The sequence below is a fragment of the Sesamum indicum genome, linkage group LG3, assembly GCF_000512975.1.
Source record: "Sesamum indicum cultivar Zhongzhi No. 13 linkage group LG3, S_indicum_v1.0, whole genome shotgun sequence".
NCBI lineage: Eukaryota > Viridiplantae > Streptophyta > Magnoliopsida > Lamiales > Pedaliaceae > Sesamum > Sesamum indicum.
In genome coordinates, this window is record NC_026147.1 from 11,115,963 (window position 1) to 11,139,515 (window position 23,553).

General features: G+C 34.8%; 2 protein-coding genes across 2 annotated transcripts; one reads left to right on the forward strand and one right to left on the reverse strand.

Moving 5' to 3' along the window:
- On the forward strand, nt 4,665-8,532 carry LOC105158116 (transcription factor MYBS1). The gene is given in 3 exon segments (XM_011074753.2): nt 4,665-5,264; nt 5,266-5,304; nt 7,897-8,532. Coding segments are annotated over 3 exon segments (897 nt in total). The 5' UTR covers nt 4,665-4,881; the 3' UTR covers nt 8,372-8,532.
- Nucleotides 17,032-20,109, reverse strand: LOC105158027 (dnaJ homolog subfamily C member 2-like). The gene is made up of 2 exons (XM_011074629.2): nt 19,945-20,109; nt 17,032-19,683 (listed from the first exon to the last, which is right to left on the reverse strand). Exon 2 carries the CDS (start codon nt 19,679-19,681, stop codon nt 17,435-17,437), a length of 2,247 nt encoding a protein of 748 aa, XP_011072931.1. The 5' UTR covers nt 19,682-19,683; nt 19,945-20,109; the 3' UTR covers nt 17,032-17,434.

Sequence of the window (23,553 nt, forward strand, 5' to 3'; positions counted from 1 at the left end):
ATAGTGATGATATTGAATTAAGTGATATGGCAAGAAAAATGAAAGAAAAATTTGACAAGTATTGGGGATCAATTGAAAAGATGAATATGGTTTTGTATTATGGTGTGATACTTGATCCACGTCACAAATTGGGGTTTGTAGAATTTTCCTTTGATAAATTATATAGTGGTATTGGACAAAGTGATGCAATGAAAGAGAGAGTATGGGATAGTCTTCATGAGTTGTTCAATGATTACAAGTTAAGATATGGACACACTCTTCAAGGAACTTTAGAAAGTCCGGGTTCATCGTCTAGTCGTGTTTCTTCATCTTCTTCCTCATTAAAGGAAATGTTTATGCATGTTCCCACCTCTATTCTTCTGCAATTTCTGGAACAAAATCGAGCTCGAGCTCGAGAAAGCGAGCTCGAGTTCGAGCTCGAAAATAATGTATCGAGCTCGAGCTCGAGCTCAACCTCGGTGAGCTCGTCGAGCTCGAGCTCAAACAAAGAACCCTCTCACACTTAGTTTCTTTTTCCTTCCCAACCTCATTCATGGTGGCTCTTAGGCCTCTCTGTCTCTCTGCATTTTACCATACCAGTGGTATTTGATTGAAAAGTTGCAAGATTTGGTCTAGAGGATGACTCAATGAACACAGCTCAAACAAAGAACCCTCTCACACTCAGTTTCTTTTTCCTTTCCAGCCTCATTCATGGCGGCTCTTAGGCCTCTCTGTCTCTCTGCATTTGCATTCTTCTCACTCTCACTCACTCTGCTTCAGATGTTGAGTTGCTTTTGATGAAGATTAAGCTTTCACTGCAAGAAACCGTTGAGAACTTGCCGTTGTTGTGCTGGAATGTCTCAGTCCCACTCTCCATTAGGATTTTGGAACTACAAGTGTTGAACACGTAAAGCGTGGGATCAAAAGTGAGAATAACGCTATCTAGTGGGACCAAAAGTGATATTTTGCTGTTGACCAACATGGACCATACCAGCTGACTAACGGCACGTGCGTGTCACGTGCCGTTTTCGTCAGTTTTTAACGGTGTGGGACTAAAAGTGTTAAAAAATTAGGGTTTTGGGACTATAAGTGTTGAGCACCTAAAGCGCGGGACCAAAAGTGAGAATGGCCCTATTTAGTGGGACCAAAAGTGAAATTTTGCCTAAATTAAAATAAGCCCAAACATTTGTATGGTATGCGCAGTTGAAGACTCATACCGATTTCACATACTCTCTAGTTTCTTAGATCATTATTAGACGACCACTTATGATAATGGTACTCTTGCATTATGAGTAAATCAAAAGTGATTAATTAATACTACTCAATTAATCTAAGGCAAGTTAGTTTTTGGATTAAATTGTATATGAGACATAAGACTAAGTTTAGTTGAAGATGGACGTACAAGGGTCACACACAAAATACTAACGGCATTGAAAAATTAATTAGAGAATTAATTTTAGATAGATTATTCAATTGAGATTCTATGTGATATGAGACCTAAAATTTTAATTAATTGGATTAGTTAAAGATTTGAGTTTTGGAATTAATTAATTATATTAATTAATATTAGGTCCAAAAGTTAAATAAAAATTTAATGTGGACTTGAAATTAATTGATTGGATCAATTAATTACTAATCTAAAGTCTGAATGTATTTAACTCAAATTGTGGTCAAGCTCTAGGGGTGTAAACGAGTCGAGCTCGACCTTTTCTAGTGAGCTCGAGCTCGATGCTCGAGCTCGATTTGTAGTAAGATGGAGCTCGAGCTTGACTCTTACATGATGAGCTCGAACTCGAGCTCGGTAATTTTTTTTATTATTATTATTAGATTAAATCATGGGATTGAATTACCAAATTTTTACATAAATTTATAAGTAATAAAATAGATTGCATAATGTATACTATGTTATAAATATACCAAAATATAGTACAAAATTTTAATTTATTGTTATAAATATAAACTACTAATTAGTTTAGTAGTATTATAATTAGTAAAATATACCCAAAATAATTCATACTGAATAATTTAAAAATTATAGGAACGTATCCATTATCTGAAATAATGCAATCGAAATACATAAACATATTTTATAGTTGAGATTAATATATGTTCACAATCTGCAATAAATTTATATATATAAATATTATTATTACATTGATGTAACTATCATCTTACATTGTTGAACAACATGGGTTAATTGGGCCATCAAAATTCAGATCAAACTATTAGATATGATCAAATTTATAGAAAAATACATTTGATTAAATTTTGGACTTTTTGGATATACGGATGTCAAGATATCGTACTCGCAACATAAGAGTAACCATTCAAGACAATATATCGTTGAATCAAGCCATGTGATTTTAAATCATACCGTCTGATATGATCTAATAGACACAATCTTGTATATATTTAAATTTGGTATGAATCGGGTGCCTGAATTTTAATATATCATAATTATTATTTAAACTTTTTTTATCTCATTATACATATAATAAAATAATAATAAAAATAATTAAAATTGTTCAACCATCATTATTTTTATTATTATTATTATTATTATCATTATTTTTAGATTAATTCATAGGTGACAATTTCGACATAAATTTTTATAAGTAATAAAATAGATTGCATAATGTATAGTATGTATCTTGATGTAAATATAAAACTCAGAAATTGATAAAAAAAAAAAATCATAAGTGAATTACCTGTCAAATAAAAACGTATAACACAATACAAATATATATTAAAATATGACATAAAATTTATATGTCATATTAAATAATAATTTTAATTATAAAAATATTATAATTTACTAAATTATTGATCAAATTTATTTTTGTATAAAGATTAAATGTATAAATAAGAGTAAGATAATTTATTATTATTCAAAATAAAATGTATGAAATTGATTAATAATTATAATATAAGGTCAATTTTGAGTATAAAATTGATAAGGTATTGAATATGAATTAAATATATAAAAAATTTAAAAATAAAAAATAATAAAAAAAACTCGCGAGCCGGCTCGCAAGCTAATGAACAGAGAGCATTGGTTAAAAAACTCGCTCGCCGGCTCGCAAGCTAATGAACAGAGAGCATTGGTTCGAGAAATTTGAGCTCGAGTCAAGCTCAAAATCAAGCCGGCTCGACTCGTCTGCAACCCCTAGTTAAGCCTCAGCAGACCTTCGAAGGACCTTCAAGAAACTACAAGAACCTACCATACATTAAGACCCTTGATTAGAAGTTTGCATCCTCATGAGTAGGAGCTCACCTACCATTCGTTTGAAGAAACCATTCACTCTATATATAGACGGTGTTGGAATCTTACTGTGTCTAAATGTTTTTGCTCTCTTCATTTCTCTCTTGTATCTCTACTTCCAAAGTATTGTATCTCTTTTCATCATTTTTGAGAAACCTAGAACACTTTCTACTTCAAAGCGGTGTTATTCTAGTTCCACTCAATTACGTTTCTAGCAATACTCAAAAAGACATAAGTTGGTATTTCTTGTGGACTTGTTATAGATAGCATTGTTTTGCTCTTGTGCAGACTGCAAAATTTGTAACATCCATCGTGATGATAATAGGGTTGTCATGAGGGAAATTCAATCCTGTCGAAATTTTTTCATGTGAGGTCCATGTGACTTTTTCCAGCAAGTCTAAAAAATTCCGGCAGCTAGTGTCCCAAAATCAAACAAATTAAATATTTAAAGGATGTTTTTGTTTAACTCTAAATAGTTAAAGGACTAAAATAAAAAATAACCATAATTAATGGGCGAAAATTACCTTTAATCCCATTTTTTCAACCATTGTAAATTTTATTTGCTTTTACGTAAAGCATATCATAATTCTTATGATTAAAATTTGAATTTTTCAAAAGCAATGGTTAATTTTGAAGAATGGAGTCAAATAAAATCGTTTCCCTGTTATTTAAAGGGGAAATGTCATTTATCCTCCCATAACTTTTCACTTTTAATCCCATTTGTTACAAGATTCTCACTTTTGATCCCGTAACATTTAAAACAAAATAGTGCTTTTGGTTCGATGCCACATTTTCATTATATATTTTAACGGAACGTATCATGTGCTTAGCATGTAGCTGTTAGAGCTTTTACATTTCTGATCCCATATGTTACAGGATTCTTCCATTTGGTCTCATAATTTTTAAAAAATAGCATTTTTCGTCCCATAACTTTCAAAAGGTAGCATTTTTTTATCTCATACACCTAACGGCTACCTCACCTTTTTCATTAAATATCTAACAAAAAGATGCCACAGGATTAAAAGTGCTATTTTTTTAAAGTTATAGGACCAAAAGTGAAAATTCCGTAACCAATAGAACATGAAAATGCCCTGAATTATAGGACGAAATGTCATTTCCCCCTATTTAAATCAATCTCAATATTGCTTGGCCGCCAACAATTGAGCTTCCCTTGCTTGCAGTCTCATGAAGTCAATAGGCTTTTGGGGCTTACGCAAAAATGTAGGGAATATCAGTATTAATTAACATTTGGTTCAAAGAGAATGTAAGAATAATAAATTAGGGACATGGGAGGAACACATTGCCATATACATAAAACTTCAACATGAAAACCTTTTTTCCAGGGGGGGGGGGGGGGGGGGGGGGGGGGGGGTGAGTTAGAATATGTAATGTTTTTGTAACGTACATGACAAATCAACCCATCCCTTTACCCTCACTGGTGGTCCTCTTCCATTAATGCATTGCTACCCCCCATTCTTATCCTGCACCCCTATGTTATTCTCTTCCCCTCTCCTTATCCTGCGCATCCCCTTCTCTTCCTTTCTCCACTCTCTGAGCAGCTGCAATCCCATCATTGAACACCGAATCACAGACGTCACAAGTAGATACATACATAAACGCACACACTCACACACACATAGATGTCAGGTACAGGTGGGGTGGGGGAGGGGGTGGGGTGGAGCAGAGAAGAAGAAAAAGCATTCGAAAATGCAATTGCCATGCACTGGAGTGATGACTGCACAGAGCAAAACTGGAGCAAGATAGGGTGCATGGTTCCGAGTAAAAGCATTCAAGAACTGAAGCACCATTTCGAAATTCTTGTTGAAGATGTGGCTGCCATTGAAGCTGGAGATGTCCCATTGCCCAACTATAGTGCTGCAGGAGCTGGAGATGAGCGTGCCTCCAGCTCTTTGATTTCCACTAATAACCATTACCATGAAAAAGATAGACCCTACATGACTACTAACCCTAATTTCTCAGGCGTGGGGACTAGTGACTCCGTCTCCGGACGTCAGGCAAGCAGCGCGTCGGAAAGGACTTCCGTGGACGGAAGAGGAGCACAGGTAATGTTTTCTTTTATTTTGTGAGGAAAGGCAAGTATAGTATTCTTTGAGGGGGAGGGTTAGCCCTACAACAAAAGATAATATTCATAATAAAGTATTAATTAAGACATTTTTATAAAATTATCATAGTATAATAATTAGTAAGAAAAATTGTTCATAAAGTTATCACTATAAATAATTGAAAACACATCTATATATTTGACAATACTACTACATATATATAATCACAACAATTATTTATGTCGTTAGATCATCGTTATATATGTTTCATAATTAATTAATATTTTTAATGACAAATTCACTAGTTCTAGTTAATAACAATATTTAAAAAATAATTATCACTATTAAATATATATATACATATATATATTAAAGTACTCATGATTGTGCTTAAAATAAGAAAGAAAACATCTAGTCTTTTAAACATATAATTACTACTGAAAATTCTAATCTTATTTTTTCCCCAATTTTCCTTTTTTTTATTTGGGTAATGTAGGCAAACGTAAAACGTGCAAAATTAAATGAGAGTTTGATTGGCAAATTCAAGAAGATTTATTAGTGAAAAAGATAATTTTAGGATACTTTTGTTTCCATTTTTTCCCTTCCTAGCAGCTAATTGTCAAGAATTTGTTTGATTCGAAGAAAAGTGGATATATAATAAAAAAAATTTACATTTGATTTTGAATGAGTGGAGAGAAAGTAAATCGATATAGATGCTCAAACCCTAATTTCATTTTTCCAAATTAGAAAGAAAAGAGAAGTATAATATCAAGTAAAACCCTCATCTTAAATTTAGTTAAAATGTTATTCATAAATAACAAATTTAGAAAAAAAAAAACAGGGCTAGTTGATACAGTTAGAAAAAAATAATAATCTTTCTTTTCTCACTTTATGTGTACTAGTGCATGCCACACACTCAAATAAGTGTACATAATTAAATAAAAAAACTTTAAAAAATTATATATTTAAATCGAAAAAATAGAAAATGTTTCACATTTTCTTTATTGTCATGGTAATGCATGGGTAATGAAAAATGAGGTGAGTAGTGTGTTATCTAAGTCTAAGGGTAAGGGGTGATGAGGAGGAGGAGCCACTTCGTAGGGACCGCAAGTGGTCTTGACTTGGAAGAGGATGGTGATGGTGCCATGCTACTCATCATGCCCTCGACCAATATTCTCTAATCGATATATATATTGGCAAAAATATAATTTTAGTGTTATAAGTTAGAAATGATATAATTTAATTTTGTTCAAAAATAAATTTGTAATTTGGTCTTGTAATTTTAAAAATCGGGAGAATTTAGTCTTTCTCCTCAATTTGGCTGGAAAATCTACTTCATCAGTCATTTCAATAGCTAAAGTGGGGCTTCCAACGAATTTGATGACATGGGAGTCCAAATTGTTTTTTTTCTAGGAAATATATTACTTGACAAAAAGAAAATTACCACTTGATGACATCGCAAGTATTTTCAATTTGTAATATTCTTTTTGCCAAGTCATTCCTAAGAAAAAAGATGTCAGACTGTTGTGTCATCAAATTCGTTGGAAACCTAATTTAGCGTTGACATGGTTGATGACGTGAAATTTTCTGACAAATTAGCTTGAAATGATTAAAATTGCCATAATTTTTAAAGTTATAGGCCAAATTGTGAATTTTAATTGGAACAGAACTAAAGTTACCACCTTTAATTTATAGGACTACAAAAATTATAATTTTCCTCGATGTATATTAGTCATTACCAAGGCAACAATGAAAGGAGATGAGAGGGAAGAAAAATTCGAGACTAATACAAGCTCCAAAAAGGAAAAACTCAAGAGGAATGAGGAGGAGAAACTTCAACAAATACCTCTAAGTTGTGGGTGTTGTAGAACATTAATTAAGACGGGATTTAGCTTTATGGATGAGGATAGTAGAGTAAAATCAATTTTGGAGCTCATTTATGTAAATATCAAGTTAAGAAGAATCAAGAATGAAGTAATGGGAGGATAAATTTGATAACAAATCCAATAAATCACTATGATGTTCTCAAAAGTGCATTTTGATGAATGTTTGCAAGATAAAAAACACAAGTCTAAAGAAATTTGGACAACTTTATTTCAAGGTTTCAATAAACTTCTTCACTCTTAAAATTTGCTTGGACTGACATGAGATTTGGAATATTATCTCTAGGACAATTTTAACAACTTTGATATTTGTTAATATTGCAAACTGACTGCCCTAAAAGAAAGAATTGGTTAAGTAATTCTCCAAGGTTGCTCAAACAATATTATTTGGCACCATTTGTGAAAACAAGATTCCTTATCTTTAGTGATACACCTTTTCATGATAAATACATAGCTTTGGCCAAAACTGATAATATCTTGAGCAACAACATTCAATTGGGATGGTTAAGTGAATAGCAAATTAGGGTACGTAGTATTGCAATTTACATCCCCTTGGAGCATAGTAAACAATATAAAGAACAAGCGTATTCCCCCTTTCACTTTCTCTTTCGTCCATAAAACCAAACAAAGCCTAAATGTTAAAAACTAATCGATTGCATGTGTCTATCCAGAGACAAAAGTATTCAACTAGTTCATTTCTTGGTTGCAGGTTATTTTTGCTTGGTTTAGACAAGTTTGGGAAAGGGGATTGGAGAAGTATCTCAAGAAACTTTGTTATCTCTAGGACCCCAACACAAGTGGCAAGCCATGCCCAAAAGTATTTCATTCGTTTAAACTCCATGAATAGAGACAGAAGAAGATCTAGCATTCATGACATTACTAGCGTCAATGGAGATGCATCCGCGGCACATTTACAGCCAATAACTGGGCAACAGGTGCATCCATCGCCATCTACTCCTACAATGAAGCATCAAAGACTAGACATGCATGGAATAGGCATATATGGTGGTGCACCCATGGGGCATCCAATTGCTATTCCCCCGGGCCGTCACATTGCATCTGCTGTTGGTACTCCTGTAATGATTCCTCCTGGACATCATCATAATCATCATCCTCCATATATTCTTCCAGTTGCCTGTCCAATGCCGCCGCCACCCCCACCGCCACCATCCATGCACCAATAATAAGAAAAATTCAAATTTCAAAAGTCCAACTTTTAGAGCCTAATCTTATGTCATAACTGCCTATGAAACCAAAGGTTGATCAACTGCTAACATTAAAGTTGGAGTATGTATATATATTCAACATCTCTTAGTCATTCTTTTTATATGTAGATAACAGTTCCCCACCCTCCAAATAAGTTGATAACAAATTCTACAACCATGCACTTTAGAGAGTCTAACAAGTATTATTCTGTTATATTTTCACTCATAATAGATAAGATATTTTTATTTTTCATTTATCTATAACTTTACATTATTTTCTTGTTAATAGCACCTTATGGTTGGTCTACTTACTCTGGAATGTGAGTCTTTCTCTTAGTCCATGATTGGTTGAAGCATTTGAAAAATGAAAGTGATTTATTTTGAATTAGGCTCAAAAGTAGGATGATTTATATATCGTCTTAAGGGTTGGAACTAATTCTTTGAAAGCTAATTTCTCTTGTTGATCAATGACGATACTTTGGAAGAGCACTAAAGAGACGATAGGTTATATATCTTTGAACTCTTTCATGTTATATTTTGTCTATCATTAATTTTGCTTTGGTGTTTTATCTTAATTATATTTATTATTACAAATTAAAAACTTAGTAAGTTATGTATTAATGATTATAAAAGGCATTTATTCCCTTGAATATATATTTAATGGAGAATACAATACAAAATATCAAATTAGAGGATCCCATGTGAAAAATTATTTGGTTCAACCATTTAAACGATATGAGTGCATGTTAAGTGATTAAATTACTTTATATTTATGTATATATGAATAATCTTATCAATCATTACTTGAAAAAAAATTCCAAAAAAAGCTTGATTGTGCTCTTCTTGTGGTGATCAAAAGCAATGTGTGAGTATAAGAACAAAGGAAAAAAACAGTTGACGAAGAGAATCCAATACTTATGATTTATTTCGGTAACAAGCTTGTCGTCTTGAATGAAGAAAAATGAGGATAGTAGTATGATTAGATGCTTAGGGAATTGCAATAGCTATTTTTGGTGATATATTTGCAGTTGTGGATATGTAAATTCTTCTTCTTCTTATGCTTTTTGAGTACCATGTGAAGAAAATAAGATAAAGTAAATCTTGTGTTGACTTTTTAACAGCCACGCCTATCATACCACATGGTAAAAGCTCAAGTTACTAAATGGTTGTTGCATTATAGTCACATAAAAAATTGGTCATGCTTCCATTTTATATATATCTGCACATGCAAACTCAAGTATAATTAAAAAAAATCACATTGTTTGTCCCATATGAGTAGGACTTCTTTTTATTTAGTCCCATTTGTTATATTTTATCACATTGCATCCCATAACTTACTATTGAATTCTTTTTTGGAGGAGGAGGTGATACGAGTTCTTTTTCAACTGCCCTCCCCCCAAATCTCCAAAGCCACATGGCACGTTTTTTATTTTGTTTTCCAACATTATTGGCATATTCTAGATCCAATGTTTGCAATTGTGTTTTGCATATCTTGAACAATCAAATTACCTCCTTAAATCATACAAATATGGGTGGTAGTCCCAAATCATGTGTCACAATTCAAGCCTATAAGCCTCTACAATGTGATATATAGAATTGCATCTAAAATCCTTGCCAACCGTTTGAAGCCATTCCTAGAAAACATCCTTTCTCTTTTTTAATTGGTTTTCATCACCGGTAGACTAATGACGGACAATATTATTGTGCCTATGACGTGAACCATTTCTTAGAATCTAAGACTAAAGGAAGAGTACAAATGACTCTTGAACTCGACTTCAGCAAAGTGTATGACAAGGTGGAGTTTTCTTGGGTTTCATAGTAGAGTCATCGATCTTAATATACTTTTTGTCTGATCAGTCCCATATTCCTTTATACTTAACGGCCCCAATTTTAGTGTACTTCATTCACAAAGGGGACTCCATCAAGGGGTTCCTTTCTATCCTTATTTGTTCCTTTTGTGTATAGAGACACTTAGTTCGCTATTGCAACAGGAGGAACCCGAAGGAACTAATTGCGAGATTGGTAAATCTAGACAGGCGCAAAAAGTTTTACACGTGCTATTAGCAGATGATACCTTTATTTGTTGTGATGCAACGAGCAAAGCAATCCATGCCACTCATGTGGTTGTGGGGAAGTTATGCGGCGGCCTCAAGACAACAAATAAACTTGCATAAATCTATTGTCGTGGTCAAACGAAATACAGCTCAAGAAACGGTGAATGAGCTTTCCGCAACCTTGGGAATCCGGCTAGCAAAGAGACATGATATCTACTTAAGGTTACCCTGGGTAGTTAGAAAATCAAAAGTTAGTTTTTCTTCCAATTCGAGATCGAGTGTGGAATAGATACAAGGGATGGTCTAAGAAGTTTCTATCCCTAGCGGGTCATGAGGTTCTCATTAAGTCAGTCATCTAGTTCATTCCTGCATACTCAATTAGTGTTTTTTGGCTTCTGGTGTCTCTCTTTGACGAAATCTAATCCTTGATGTTTCGCTTTTGGTGGCATAATGGCAAACCCCAAAAGATTCACTAAATGGCTTCAAAAAGAATCTGTTGCCAGAAATAGGATGGGGAAATGGGTTTCCAATCACTTTGGGATTTTAATAGTGTCGTGTTGGGCAAGCAGTTGTAGCAACAACTGCAGAAACTCGATAGTTTGGTTGCTCGTGTTCTTGAAGCAAAGTATTATCCCACTTGAATCCACTTGAAGCTAAATTGGGATCTCGCCCATCCCTTATATGGCAATCTATGATTAGCAGCAAGCACTTTGTTCAACAGGGCTGCTAGTGGAGAATGGGCTCAAGGATAACAGTAAAAGTTTGGGGTAATTCATGAATTCCAAGACCGACAAGATTTCGAATCTTTACACCACCGACGAGGGGTTGCAAGAATATTCGGGTCACTGCCTTCATTGAATTGACACTAAACGATGGGACTATAGCATCATCAAACCACTTTTCTGGAAGGAAGACTTGGATGCGATTTTGGCTATTCCAGTAGGTAGGGAAAACTTATTGGATGTTCTTTGTTGTCACAATGCTCCAAACGACAATTACTATGTCCGAAGTGCATACCATCTTGCAGAACAAACAAACAGTCATGGTCCCTCATCACCATCACCTTATCTTGAAAGCTGAAAATTTATTTGAAGGATATGAGTTCCACATAAAATCATAATTTTAGTTTGCAGATTGGCTCTCAACGTCCTCCCAACTGCAAAAAAATGGGAAATGCAATATACAAAGGCTTCATTTTCAGCTGCTACTTCTGCTGGTGCATCTTTCATCATCCCCTCCCCCCTTCCCCTCAAGATGAACTTAGGAAAAAGAAACTAGCCCAGCTTGGACACGAAAGAGGTAAAGAGAGGACTAGGAAGCAACTTAGTACACCTGTCTGCATGCTACAATTTACTAAAAATGTACGAAGGGAGAACAAATCCAGCATTATATTTATCGTGCACCAGATAATAATCAATTTTTAAGTGCTTGGTGCATTCATGAAAGATAGGATTGGCAATAATGTGGATTGCAGCTTGGTTATCATAAAAAATTGGAATGGGTATGGGGATGGTCACATGAAGATCCTACAAGAGGTAAGAAATCAATTTGAGCTCACAGACTGTAGTGCCTAGACTCCTATATTCTGCTTCAGCAGTAGAACTTGCAACAATAGTTCATTTCTTAGTTTTCCAAGAGATCAAGACATTCCTCAGGAAAATGCAATAGCCAGTTAAGGACTGTCTAGAGTCAACATAGCTGACCCAATAAAGATCACAATATGCAGTAACATGAAGAGGATTAGAGGCAAGAAAGAAAAGACCTTGCTCAGGGCAACCTCGCAAATAACGTACCAAATGAAAGTCAGCAGTCATGTGTATCTGGCCCAAGTTGTGCACAAATTGGCTCCGTTGTTGTGTCCCAAATTGATGTTAGGTCTAGTAAAAACTTAAATATAGGAGTCTACCCAACCAATCTTTTGTAAGGCTCAAGATAAATCAAAGGAGAAGGGATATTAGAGGTGAGCTTCAAACCCATAGGAAGAGGAGTGCAAGCTAGTTTGGAAGAAAGGAACCAACATCCTGAATGATATCCCTGATAAATTTGTGTTGTGTCACTGAAGTACATCCTGCTGATCCGGCATTATCCAAGCCAAGGCAATACTTGTTAGGGCCAAGGTCCTTGATATTGACTCTGAATCTGGAAAGTGTTTAACTTGAGCAATATGTGATTCTGAGGGACCAATGAACAGGACATCATCAACATATACCAGAAGGACAAGTTAACCTGCAAAAGTATGTTAAACAAACAGGCAATGATCATGGGAACCATAGCCGACGATTTGCGTGTGAGCTCTTGATTCCACTGCCTAGATGCATGCTTAAGCTTATACAAGACCTTCTCAACTACACACTTGCCTCGGCTGAACAAATAACCTTCTAGAGCAGTCATAATAGATATCTTCATCAAGAAAACCATGTAAAAAGGCATTGTCGATATCCACTTAGTGAATAGGCCAGCTATAACTGGAAGCAACAGCTAACAAGGTTTTGACGATCACAACCTTAGCAATAGGTCAAAACTTATCAATTTAGTCAACCCCTTCAATTTGTTGTACCATTAGCAACCAATGAGCTTTATACCTTTCCATGCTCAGGGTTCAATTTTACCTAAAAGACCCATTTGCTATCTATAAAAACACACTTGAAAGTCCTTTGATCAAATTTGGACTTATGAGGAGTGGCATTAGAAGCAAAATAGAGACAACCAAAGCTTCTAAGACTATCATAGGAATGAGGTGTGTTATAGAGTAATTCAAATGGAGATTTCCAATTTAACATGAATGATGGTAATTTATTAATAATGTGTGTAGATGTAAGAATGGAATATGTCCAGAAATACCTAGGTAAATGGGATTTAAACATGAGGGCTCTGGCAACTTATAGTGAATGTCTATGTTTTCTTTCTACAACAATTTTTTGTTGTGGTGTGTAGATATAACTTTTCTAGTGTAAAATACCATGGTTCTGTAAAATCTCTTGGCAAGGGGAACTAAGGAACTCAGAGCCATTATTAGTGTGCATGGCCTTGATCTTGACATTAAACTAGGGTGAGCATTTTGGTGAAAAAAGAGGACAAAATATGGGGTGTTTGTGATTTATGAAGCATTAGAAAAGTTCAAGTGACCTTTGACAACCTAATAAAGAAAGTTGGTTATATGGTTCCCAGATGTCAACATGAATCAAGCCAAAAGCATTATGTGTATGAGATTCACTCAAAGGAAATGACCCCTTGGATTGATTAGCTGAAGGGCAGATGAATATAAATATGATTTGTTTCTGTCATTGATGTTTAATGCATGAATATGATTGAGTACAACGGGACTAGTGTGGCCCAGTTGTTTATGCCACAATGAGTAAAACTTGGGTAAAAAGCCTAGCATGCTACGTGATCATTATCTTGTTGAGATAAAGGAACATAAACAAATGATTATTGTCCAAAAAATAGAGTCACTCTATCTATTTTGATATTGCCAAAGTGTGCTCAGTCTTCAGATCCTACAAGAGGCATAAGGAGGTAAGAAAGAAGAAACTAATAGACAGAGATCTGCATAAGTGAGATATAAAAGAAGATTATATTTGAAGTTAGGAACAAGGAGGACAATTTTAAGAGTGAAGGTAGGAGAAAGTTTGATGTCACCACATTGTGTGGCTTGTACAATACTATTATCAGGAAGGAAAATGTTTACGGAGGGATGTAGACTAGTAGAGAATGAACAATCTTGCAACACCACACATGTGAGTGGCTCCAGCATCTACAATCCAGGAACTAGAGACATGTTTGTTTACAAGTTGCAGTTGCCAACCCCATAACTCCCATCTCATCAGCCTGTGGAAAATGCACTTTCACCAGATCCTGTGGCACCTTATTTTGTACAATCCTCAATACCTCCATCAATCAGCTCTATAGACAAAACCCTGTTGATCATCCTCATGAACTGCATATGCTCTTCCTACATTCCCAATCTTTTTTCTATGTTCATTAAGGTCTTTATACCAATCAAGTGTGCCATGAATTTTGAAGCAAGTTTCCTTGCTATGTCCTGGCTTATTACGATGTTCACAAACCAGGCTTCTTTTATCTACAGTACCTTTTCTTCACATGTAATTCCTAGCACCTGCATTTCCTCTCTGATCATATCCCTTTACTTGTGTTGCAGAGTTATCTCCAGTGTCTGCAAATCCTAGATTGACATACCTCTGCCTATCAACCCTTAGCACCATTAAGTAAGCCTTATTTACATGGGGAAGGGGATCTAACACTAGTATTTGATTTCAAATATTGTCATAATGACTCATTTAGCCTCGTAAAAAGCTGGATTAATTGGCCTGCTTCAATATGATCTATCTTAGCATTGTTGCATCCACATGTACACATAGTTGATGGCATTATGCACACTAACTCATTCCAAAGTTGTTTCATATTGGTGTAATATACAGTCACACTTAGAACACCTTGCGACATACAGCTAATCTCATGTTGTATTTAGTACAGCAATGGTCAATCACATTAGCCATAACACACTTCCAATCCAGCCATAAAGTTGCGATGAAGTAGCGTAGAGATATGCATTGACAATATCTTTGGATATAGTATTCAATATCCAAGTCCTTACCATTGAATCAGTGATTAGCCATTACCTAATTGCAGAACCTTCAGCTGGTTTCGAGCATGATCCATCAATGAATCCAAGCTTGTCTCTCCCTTCAAGTGCAATTCGCACCGATCTACTCCATGATAACCAATTTTACCATTCAGTGGTGCTGAAAGCATCATCATTCATGGATGATCTAACACCTAATACCTTGTTTCCATGACCTCATTTCCGGATCTAGTACCACCAGCAGAGGCATCTGGAACTACATTTGAATAGCTCGCCGTTGCAGATTATTTTAATTGCAAATGAAATACAATCATTGTAATACTCAGACATACAGAGATCATCAAAATGATGGCTCTGATACCATGTTGAAATCAGAAAACAAATCCATGGGAAGGAAATCCAATATTAGCATAGAAGTTGTGGAGTGAAAATTTTTCATTCTCTGTTTATTGATATTTGAGCTGAGAAGCTCTTAAATAGCATACACAAGGCGAAAAAATAAAACTGACTAACCATCCTCTAACTACTCCTAACAACCACTTACATGTCAGCCGCCAAATATGTCTGATAGGGATGTTGATGGGGCTGTCTTTTGAATAGAGTTGGAGTTAGGGTTGGGAGTGGTCACTGGGGATTCAACTGGTACAGTGGTGGGGTGCCTATCGAATCAAGTTTGCGGAGCTCCTTCAGCTGAACATGCGGAGTCGCTTCCTATACGTACAGATTCGAATCCGTCGTTAGGATAGGTTGGCAAAAGGCATTATTTGCCGACAAGAAGAATTTAATATGCACTAAAGCTAATTATTTTCTTTTATCTCAAATCAAAAATCAGCTGCCATAAATTAACTAAACAATATAATAATTATATCATACATTTAATTTGTACGTTAGGTTCATTTTTACATGAATTATTTCTTCTGATCATATTAATAATTCATTTAATCAATTAGTCCTACAAATCTGGCCATTAACAAATTAAAATAATGATAATATATTGTGAATGGAATGTGTTTTTCATTAAGTATTTGAATTAAAACTAAAAATCATCTTATATCAATAGTTTATATAAAATATCATTTGCTTTCTCTTATTACACATATTACATTCTGAAATAAAAATAAATAATAAATAATCATGTAATTGAAACTCCATGGACCATGATCTGTATCTATTATTTTTACAGGCATTAAAATCACTTTTTTATGTCAATTTTATTTGTATGGCACAACTATTTCTTCCCCTCCCTTACATGTACATTTGATGTTTGTTTAAAACTTACATCTTTTTTTTCTCTTTGTTTATATTGAACTTTTTTTCATGTTTTTACTTTTGTTTAGACTTATTACTTGTATGAGGCATGATCAAGATTAATTAAATTATGAGATTTTTACAATAATTATCAATTTTTTTCTTATTTGATATAATTTGGTAATTTCTAAATCATAGTTAGTGTTAAATTCTTTAACTAAATTTCAAGCCCATAACAAATAAAGAGGAAGAAGAAGACATGTCAATAAAACTTAACAATTAATCAGTATCTAATTTTACGGGACATGTATCTCTTCAAACTTAGTTTAGACAATTGTAAACTTCTGTAAATTTTATCGATATTAATTCATTATAATTTGGAGAAAAAATAATTTTATATTATTGATCTCATTAAAAATAATTAATTAACTTCCACATAATTTTAAATTTTGTCCATTACAATTTTAATCATAATTAAATTAAACCCACAACGGGCACCCGCTAGTATATTATAAAGAAAAAGACAGGAAAACTGCCCGAAGATGCTTGATCGGGGGTGAGATCAGGAAAGAGAAAACAAAGCATAAGACTGAATATGAAAGAAAGTCGAAAACTACTTAACTTAAGACTGAACTTTCAGTATAGGTGGAAGATTGAACTATTTAAGTCTATATGATATTACCACGAGGATCTTCATCTCAAGCCTAAACTAAGATCATGATTATTGAAAATACTTTGAGCAACAGGCGCCACAATTATCGCCATCCAAAAAGTGTAAAGAATTACAGCAAATCTAAGAGTTCTCCAGCATCATCAAGTGCATGGCTTGGCCATCTGAAGATTAAAGAAATTAAAGAAAATAAAAATACCAAAAACACATATAATGAACTCTCTGGCCTTGAATAGAAAAGGGTTCATTTCAAAATCAAGAATTCAATATATCGCCTAGGGCATGACCATAACAATGACAGTGTATGGCATGACCATAACAATGAGTCATATATTTGGTGTGTCGGTCGAGGTACGATGTTACCATATATGCCCATCTGCAGCACAGAAAACATTGACGAATACTACCACGACGGGCTCACTCATGTTTAGCATTGTCAAAACCAGCTTGAATGTGATCTATATGGGCTAAACTGCATTTTTCTTGTTCCTGAAGTTCTCCTTCAGTGAAGTAAACTTCTTCTTACACTGATTAACAGTTTTGCCAGGAACTGCTGCAGCAACACGATCCCATCGCTGGTTGGTGTCTTTTGGGAAGGTTTTAAGAGCTTGGATCAATGCTTTCTCCTGAACCTCAGACCATTTATCTTCGTCAGAACTAGATGAAATCCCGCTTTCAGCCTCACCATCAGCTGAACTTTTGCATTTTTCATTGTGACTAGACGAGTCCTGCGAACCGTTAAGGTTAGTGATGTTTTTCTCTGCCACAGTGCTGTTCCTGAAGCTCTCCTTCATCAGTGCAAATTTCTTCTTACACTGGGCCACAGTTTTTCCTGGAACTGCAGCTGCAACTCGTTCCCAGCGCTGGGGAGTCTCCTTTGGGAAGGTTTTCAGAGCTTGGACTAAAGCTCTTTCCTGAGCAGCAGACCAGGAATCTTGGTCTGAACTTGAAGCAATCCCATTACCAGCCGTACTATCATCTGAGTTCAGGCTGTTTCCACTTGGATTGGATGACTCCGGCAAATTGTCTGGACCAGAAGATTGCCTCTCCGCCACATTGCTATTTGATAAGCCCTGCATAACCTCTCTTGTTGTAAGAGGAGATGCAATTGCTTGTGCTGGCTTCCTTTTCTCAAGGAAGGAGTCAAAAGCTTTAGCAGAGTCAGGCTTCTGCAGAAGAACCGTTTTTGTAGCCTTGAGAATCTGTTCAACTGACCTCCCAGTGCCAATATATTCAGAAATCACTTCCCACCTCCTGGAAGTTCCTTTAGGATATTTCTGCATTCCTTTTCTCAAAAGCTCAATCTCTTCTTTACTCCAAGGTTTTTCCTTCTTCTCGTTACTGCCATAAGGAATCTGTCCATTGACGGCTACAGAACCATTCTGCTTTACTTTCTCCTCAACTTCCTTCTCATCCTTCAGTTTGTGATCAGATTCAAGTGTCACTCTGAGGAGCTTAGCTCTATCTAGCCCTTCCTTCCCTTCCATCTGATCACACAAACTCCTGAGCTGCTCTTTATCAAGTGTGGAACAAAGACCCTCCACATCATCATCAGTAAGACCAAGTAAATGTTCGGACAAAACAGGGGCTGAAAGTGTTCGAAGCCGAGTCCGTTCTCTGCGTAGTAGCTTTTTTTCTTTCTCCTTCATTTTTTTCTGATTTAAAGCAGCTTCAGCAGCCCTTTTCTCCTCCTCCTCTTTCCGTTGTCTTTCCTCCTCAGCAATCTTAGCTGCTTCTTCTTCCTGCAACTTCTTGGCCAAAAGCTTTGCCTCCTTCTTCCTCTGTTTCTCAGCTTTCTCTTCCTCTTTTCTTCTCAAAATTCTGGGGTCCCGTTTATAGGCATTATCAACAAGAGTGCGTATTCGTGCATATTCTTCCTTCCTTGCCTTCTCTGACAGTTTCGCATTTTGCCTTTCCATCCACCTCTTGTGATCACGGGACTCAGCTTGCTCGAGGTCAAACTCGTCAGCATGAGGAAATTCCCTCCAACTCTTGAAGCTATACCAAAAGTTGTAAAAGCTATCTACTTCTTTTAGTGGAGTTTTGTCATCTCCCAAAGTCGGGACAGGCTGGGTGACAGACCAGCGTCCATTCCTCAAGAAAGCAGGTCCAAAAACCTTGAAGAAGTCCTGTGGTGCACAATCAAAAGGAATTTCATCATCAAACTCATCTGTAGAGTCATAGATTCTTCTCCTGACCGGGTCAATCAACACTTCATATGCTTCTTGAATGGCTTTGAAATGGCTCTCTATCTCATCCTTCTTTGCCTGCTTAGCAGCCTCGGTTTCTTCAGCAAGCAAAAGAGAAGCTTGCTTGTCAGGATGATGTCTCAGAGCAGCCTCACGATAACTCTTCCTTATCTGATCCTCAGTTGCAAGATACCTCAAATGGCTCAACCCTAATAAAGCATAATGATCCTGCTGCTTTGCTTCACTACCAGATTTCTTCTTCCCTTTAGTGCTGTACGAATCTGATGATTGTATATAAACATGTTCCTTTTCTTTTGAAACTTCCTTCTCATCGTCTTCATCTGTATCCGCTTCCACACAGTGGCCTATCAACCTAAGTGCAGCAGCATGAAATGCATGGCCAGCAGGTTCCAATTTTGAAGCCTTGACCGGGAGGCTATTAGAGGATAAATAGATTGGCTGACCATCCACAATTTCTTGAGAGTAAGTAATTAGCAGCACCCTTTTCTGAGATGCCATAGCCATCACTACCAATGTCCAAAAACCCACAATAAGCTACCGATTTATTTCACATTTCAAGAAAATCAAAGCTACCAAAAGATACATAACACGAAACAAAAGAACTGCCCATAAGAATAAGAAATCCGTGCAGCACCCACAAAAAAATAAATAAGTAAACAATTTAACAAATTTCAAACAAGACATTAAACTTTTTCCCATTATTTCTCGTCACACCAAAGACAATAATCAGAGAGAACAGAAATCTCTACGGAGTAAAATCAACATACATGCGGTATTCTAAAATCTGAAACGAACGCGTCGGGCATGAAGCAATCACCCTGCGGCCGCCGCTCCTCCGCCGCCGAGGTTTGTGAAGGATCTTTGATGACTGCGACTAGGGTTTGTGTTATTGCTATGGAGAGAGGCAGAGCAAACAGAGGAGAGAGGTCTGGCGCAAGAGCAAACATTCATATATATATATATAAAAGGGCTGTGAATGGGATGGCAGTTCAACATTAATTGGGCCCAATATGAGAAAAAAGGCCTATTTGTTAAGTTCTTTTAATGGGTCGTGTTTCCGTTTTCGGTTTTGGGTTTTTCACCTTCACATATAAGTGTTACTGATATATATGTATATAATTTAAATTATTATTTTTTATTTAATGTAATAAATAAATAAAATATACTAAATTATTTATCAAAATTGATAAAAATAAATTAATTTTTAAATAAGAGTGAAAAAAATAAGTAAAGTAAGGGTATTTTAAACTATCGACATTTAGTCTACTAATTAAAGTAGTTATTTTAATGCTCTGGACCTGAAAAATTGTATCTATAAGATCCTTCAAAGAACTCTTTTATCTCAACAACTTATTCCATCAATATCTCAGCCACAAAAAAATCGAGCAACCTTCAAAACAACTGTCAGTATGTCAAAGTAAATCCAAAATGGCGTCGTTATAATATAAATAAATTTTAAAAAAAAAACGCGTTATACCAATTACCGAATAATTCTAGCATATGAGTAACCAACTACTTCCATAGCTAGTAAATCACAAAACTATGTCGAATCAGCATCGCAAATACAACATCCTCAAATGTTAATACATAAGTATCATTTATTACCACAAGAATATGGATATCTAATTAAAAGATGAGACAAAGTATCGTAAACGTTTAAATATTTGTATAATAGAAATTTTGGAGTTAAAATAAAGACTTGTAACGATGAGGCGAACAAATAAAGTTTTAATATAATATATATTACATTATATAATATATACACACTACACAAAAAAAGAAATAATTCTTATTAATATGATTCTATAATATTTATATAGGAAAAAATATAAGTAACCCCTTGTGACATTGTAAATGAGCAAATTTTATCCCCTTATAAAAAAAATAAATAGCGATTTACCTCTCTATATTTTTTAACATACAACAATTTATCCCCCTATGATTTTTAAAATGAAGCAATTTACCTCCCTGTATAAGGAGGTAAATTGCTCATTTTAAAAAAGTATAGGGAGTAAATTGCTATAATTTTTTTATAGGGGGGTAACGTGCTCATTTTCAATATCACATGGGATAAATTATTGTTCACCCTATATATATATATACATATACACATACACCTACTTACCTATATATATATATATATAAATAAAGAGAGAGAGAGAGAGAGAGAGAGAGAGAGAGAGAGAGTTCAGCTAATAAAAGAGTGTAAAACCCACATTAAATAAATAAAAAGATAGAGGGAGTGAGGTGGTGGAGAGACCATATAAAAGAACAACACTTGTCTCCATTTTTTTCTTTTAAGCACTTGAACACTCTAGTATCTCTTTGAAAAACTCTATACGGCTTATTTTGGTAGGCCTCTTGTTCATTCCTTACTAAATTTCGTGGAAAAGTTAAGATATAATATGAATCTAAAGAAAGCAAATTGATTAAGTTGAAATAGTAGTGATAGGGAGTGTCCTAATTTACTAAAATGCCCTTAATGAAGAGCATTTTCGTAATTATCAAAAGAAAGATCCTTGCCCATTATCAGATAGAACGATAGGACCCGCCCCAAGAAAGGAAAACTTGACTTATAAGAGTCGTCCGATCTGAGACGCAATTGCCCAGATAGTGACACGTGGACAAAACCACCGTACACACCTGGAGCTATAAAATACCCCGACATTTCATTTATAGGGATAACTGTTGTCTAACTACTTCAGATCGCACATTTTTACCTCAATCTATTTTAACTTGAGCGTCGAAGGGTCATTGTCGGGGATGCACTCGACGAGCCTAAGGCTCATGTTTTCATTCTCAGGACCCTAACATAAGATCTTGGGAAAGTACGTGGCCGTATACGATTAACAGTCGTGGTTGCATATTTCAAGCTTGATCAAGCAGCAATAGAAAACATTATGCACCAATTAGTCTTTACAAATCCTGATTCTCTTGAGTTCTATCAATTCAAATTTAGTGATTCTTGCATATATGAAAACCGTAGGATCTCGACCAAAAATTTTTAGTTTTGAGCAGCTGTTAAATCATTTGATTCAATGGGAGAATCTGAGAGAATATTTTGTTGCCTTGTTTCTACGATGATCCAAAATCAAGTATATTAGAAACCTTGTAACTTGAGTAATAATGGTTTAATTTATATGATTCTTTTGTAAAATAAACCCAGACACATAAGAGATTATATTATGAAAATATTGTGAGTTTTGAAAGAGTACATGAATTTTGAAAGAATTTTAAAATAGTGTCCATGAATCTGTAACTAATTATATAGAAATCCAATTAGTATGATTCCAAATGGTACTTTTATCAATTGTATCTCGATCTAAGTAAAACTTATATTTTGGGCATTGATTCTATTAAGGAAACGTAAAGGAGTAAGAGGGGTTTTAAATTTGTATGATTCAATATACAAATCATACATCATTGAAAAGCTTATTATGTCTAGTTTATATCGTAATACTAAAATAGTTTTGAAATTTGATAAATTATAATTAAAGTGGTGATTTAATCAGTAAGCAATGCTCATGCTAGTAGGATTAGCAGTTTCAGGAGAGGCAAAGGGAATTTTAAAATATAAACACTGACTTTAAAATCTCAAGGTATATTATGATGGAAAGACAATCGAGTCTACTTTATGTAGAAGAAAATAGAATAACGAACCAAATTTTGTAAATTTAGATACAAAAAACTTAGTGAGAAGTATACGAATATTATCTAATGTTTTATTAAGAAATTACAATTTGTTGACTATAAATATTATAACCCTTTATAGGACAAGAGAACAACGTACAAGACTAAATACATTGTTCTACTATTTAAATTGTTGTGAAATTGAGGTAAGTTTAGTTAATTGAATCTAGTTAAATGTTGTGAAATTGAGGTAAGCCTAGTTATTTGTATACTTGATCGAAAGTTGTCATGTGCATTATTGGATTATATGCTTGTCTTGTCGAATGTTGTTATGTGTCTTATCGTTTGTTGGTGTACTTCTTGTGGTAAATAATTGTGATGTACTCCAACTTGGTTGTTAAATAGAGATGAATGATGAAGTGGTTGTGAATGACGGTGACATGCTCTATTTGAGTGTCGAACGAAGTTGAATTATGAAATCGATAATATGCGAATGGTAAATTGAGATGAACAGATGGCTTACCTAAATTGGGTATAATCAATAGTTTATGATAATGTGATTGCTGTTATCAATTAACAAAGATGATGTAATATGATATGATTTGTGCGTTGATATTGAGAAAAAAAGAAAGGAGATGATATGATGGAGATGATGATAGCATGCCAAACTATTGAATATACTCCAACTAGGCTAAGCAATGCCGTAGAAAATAAACCATTATTATATGTGTATTATGTTGTGGATG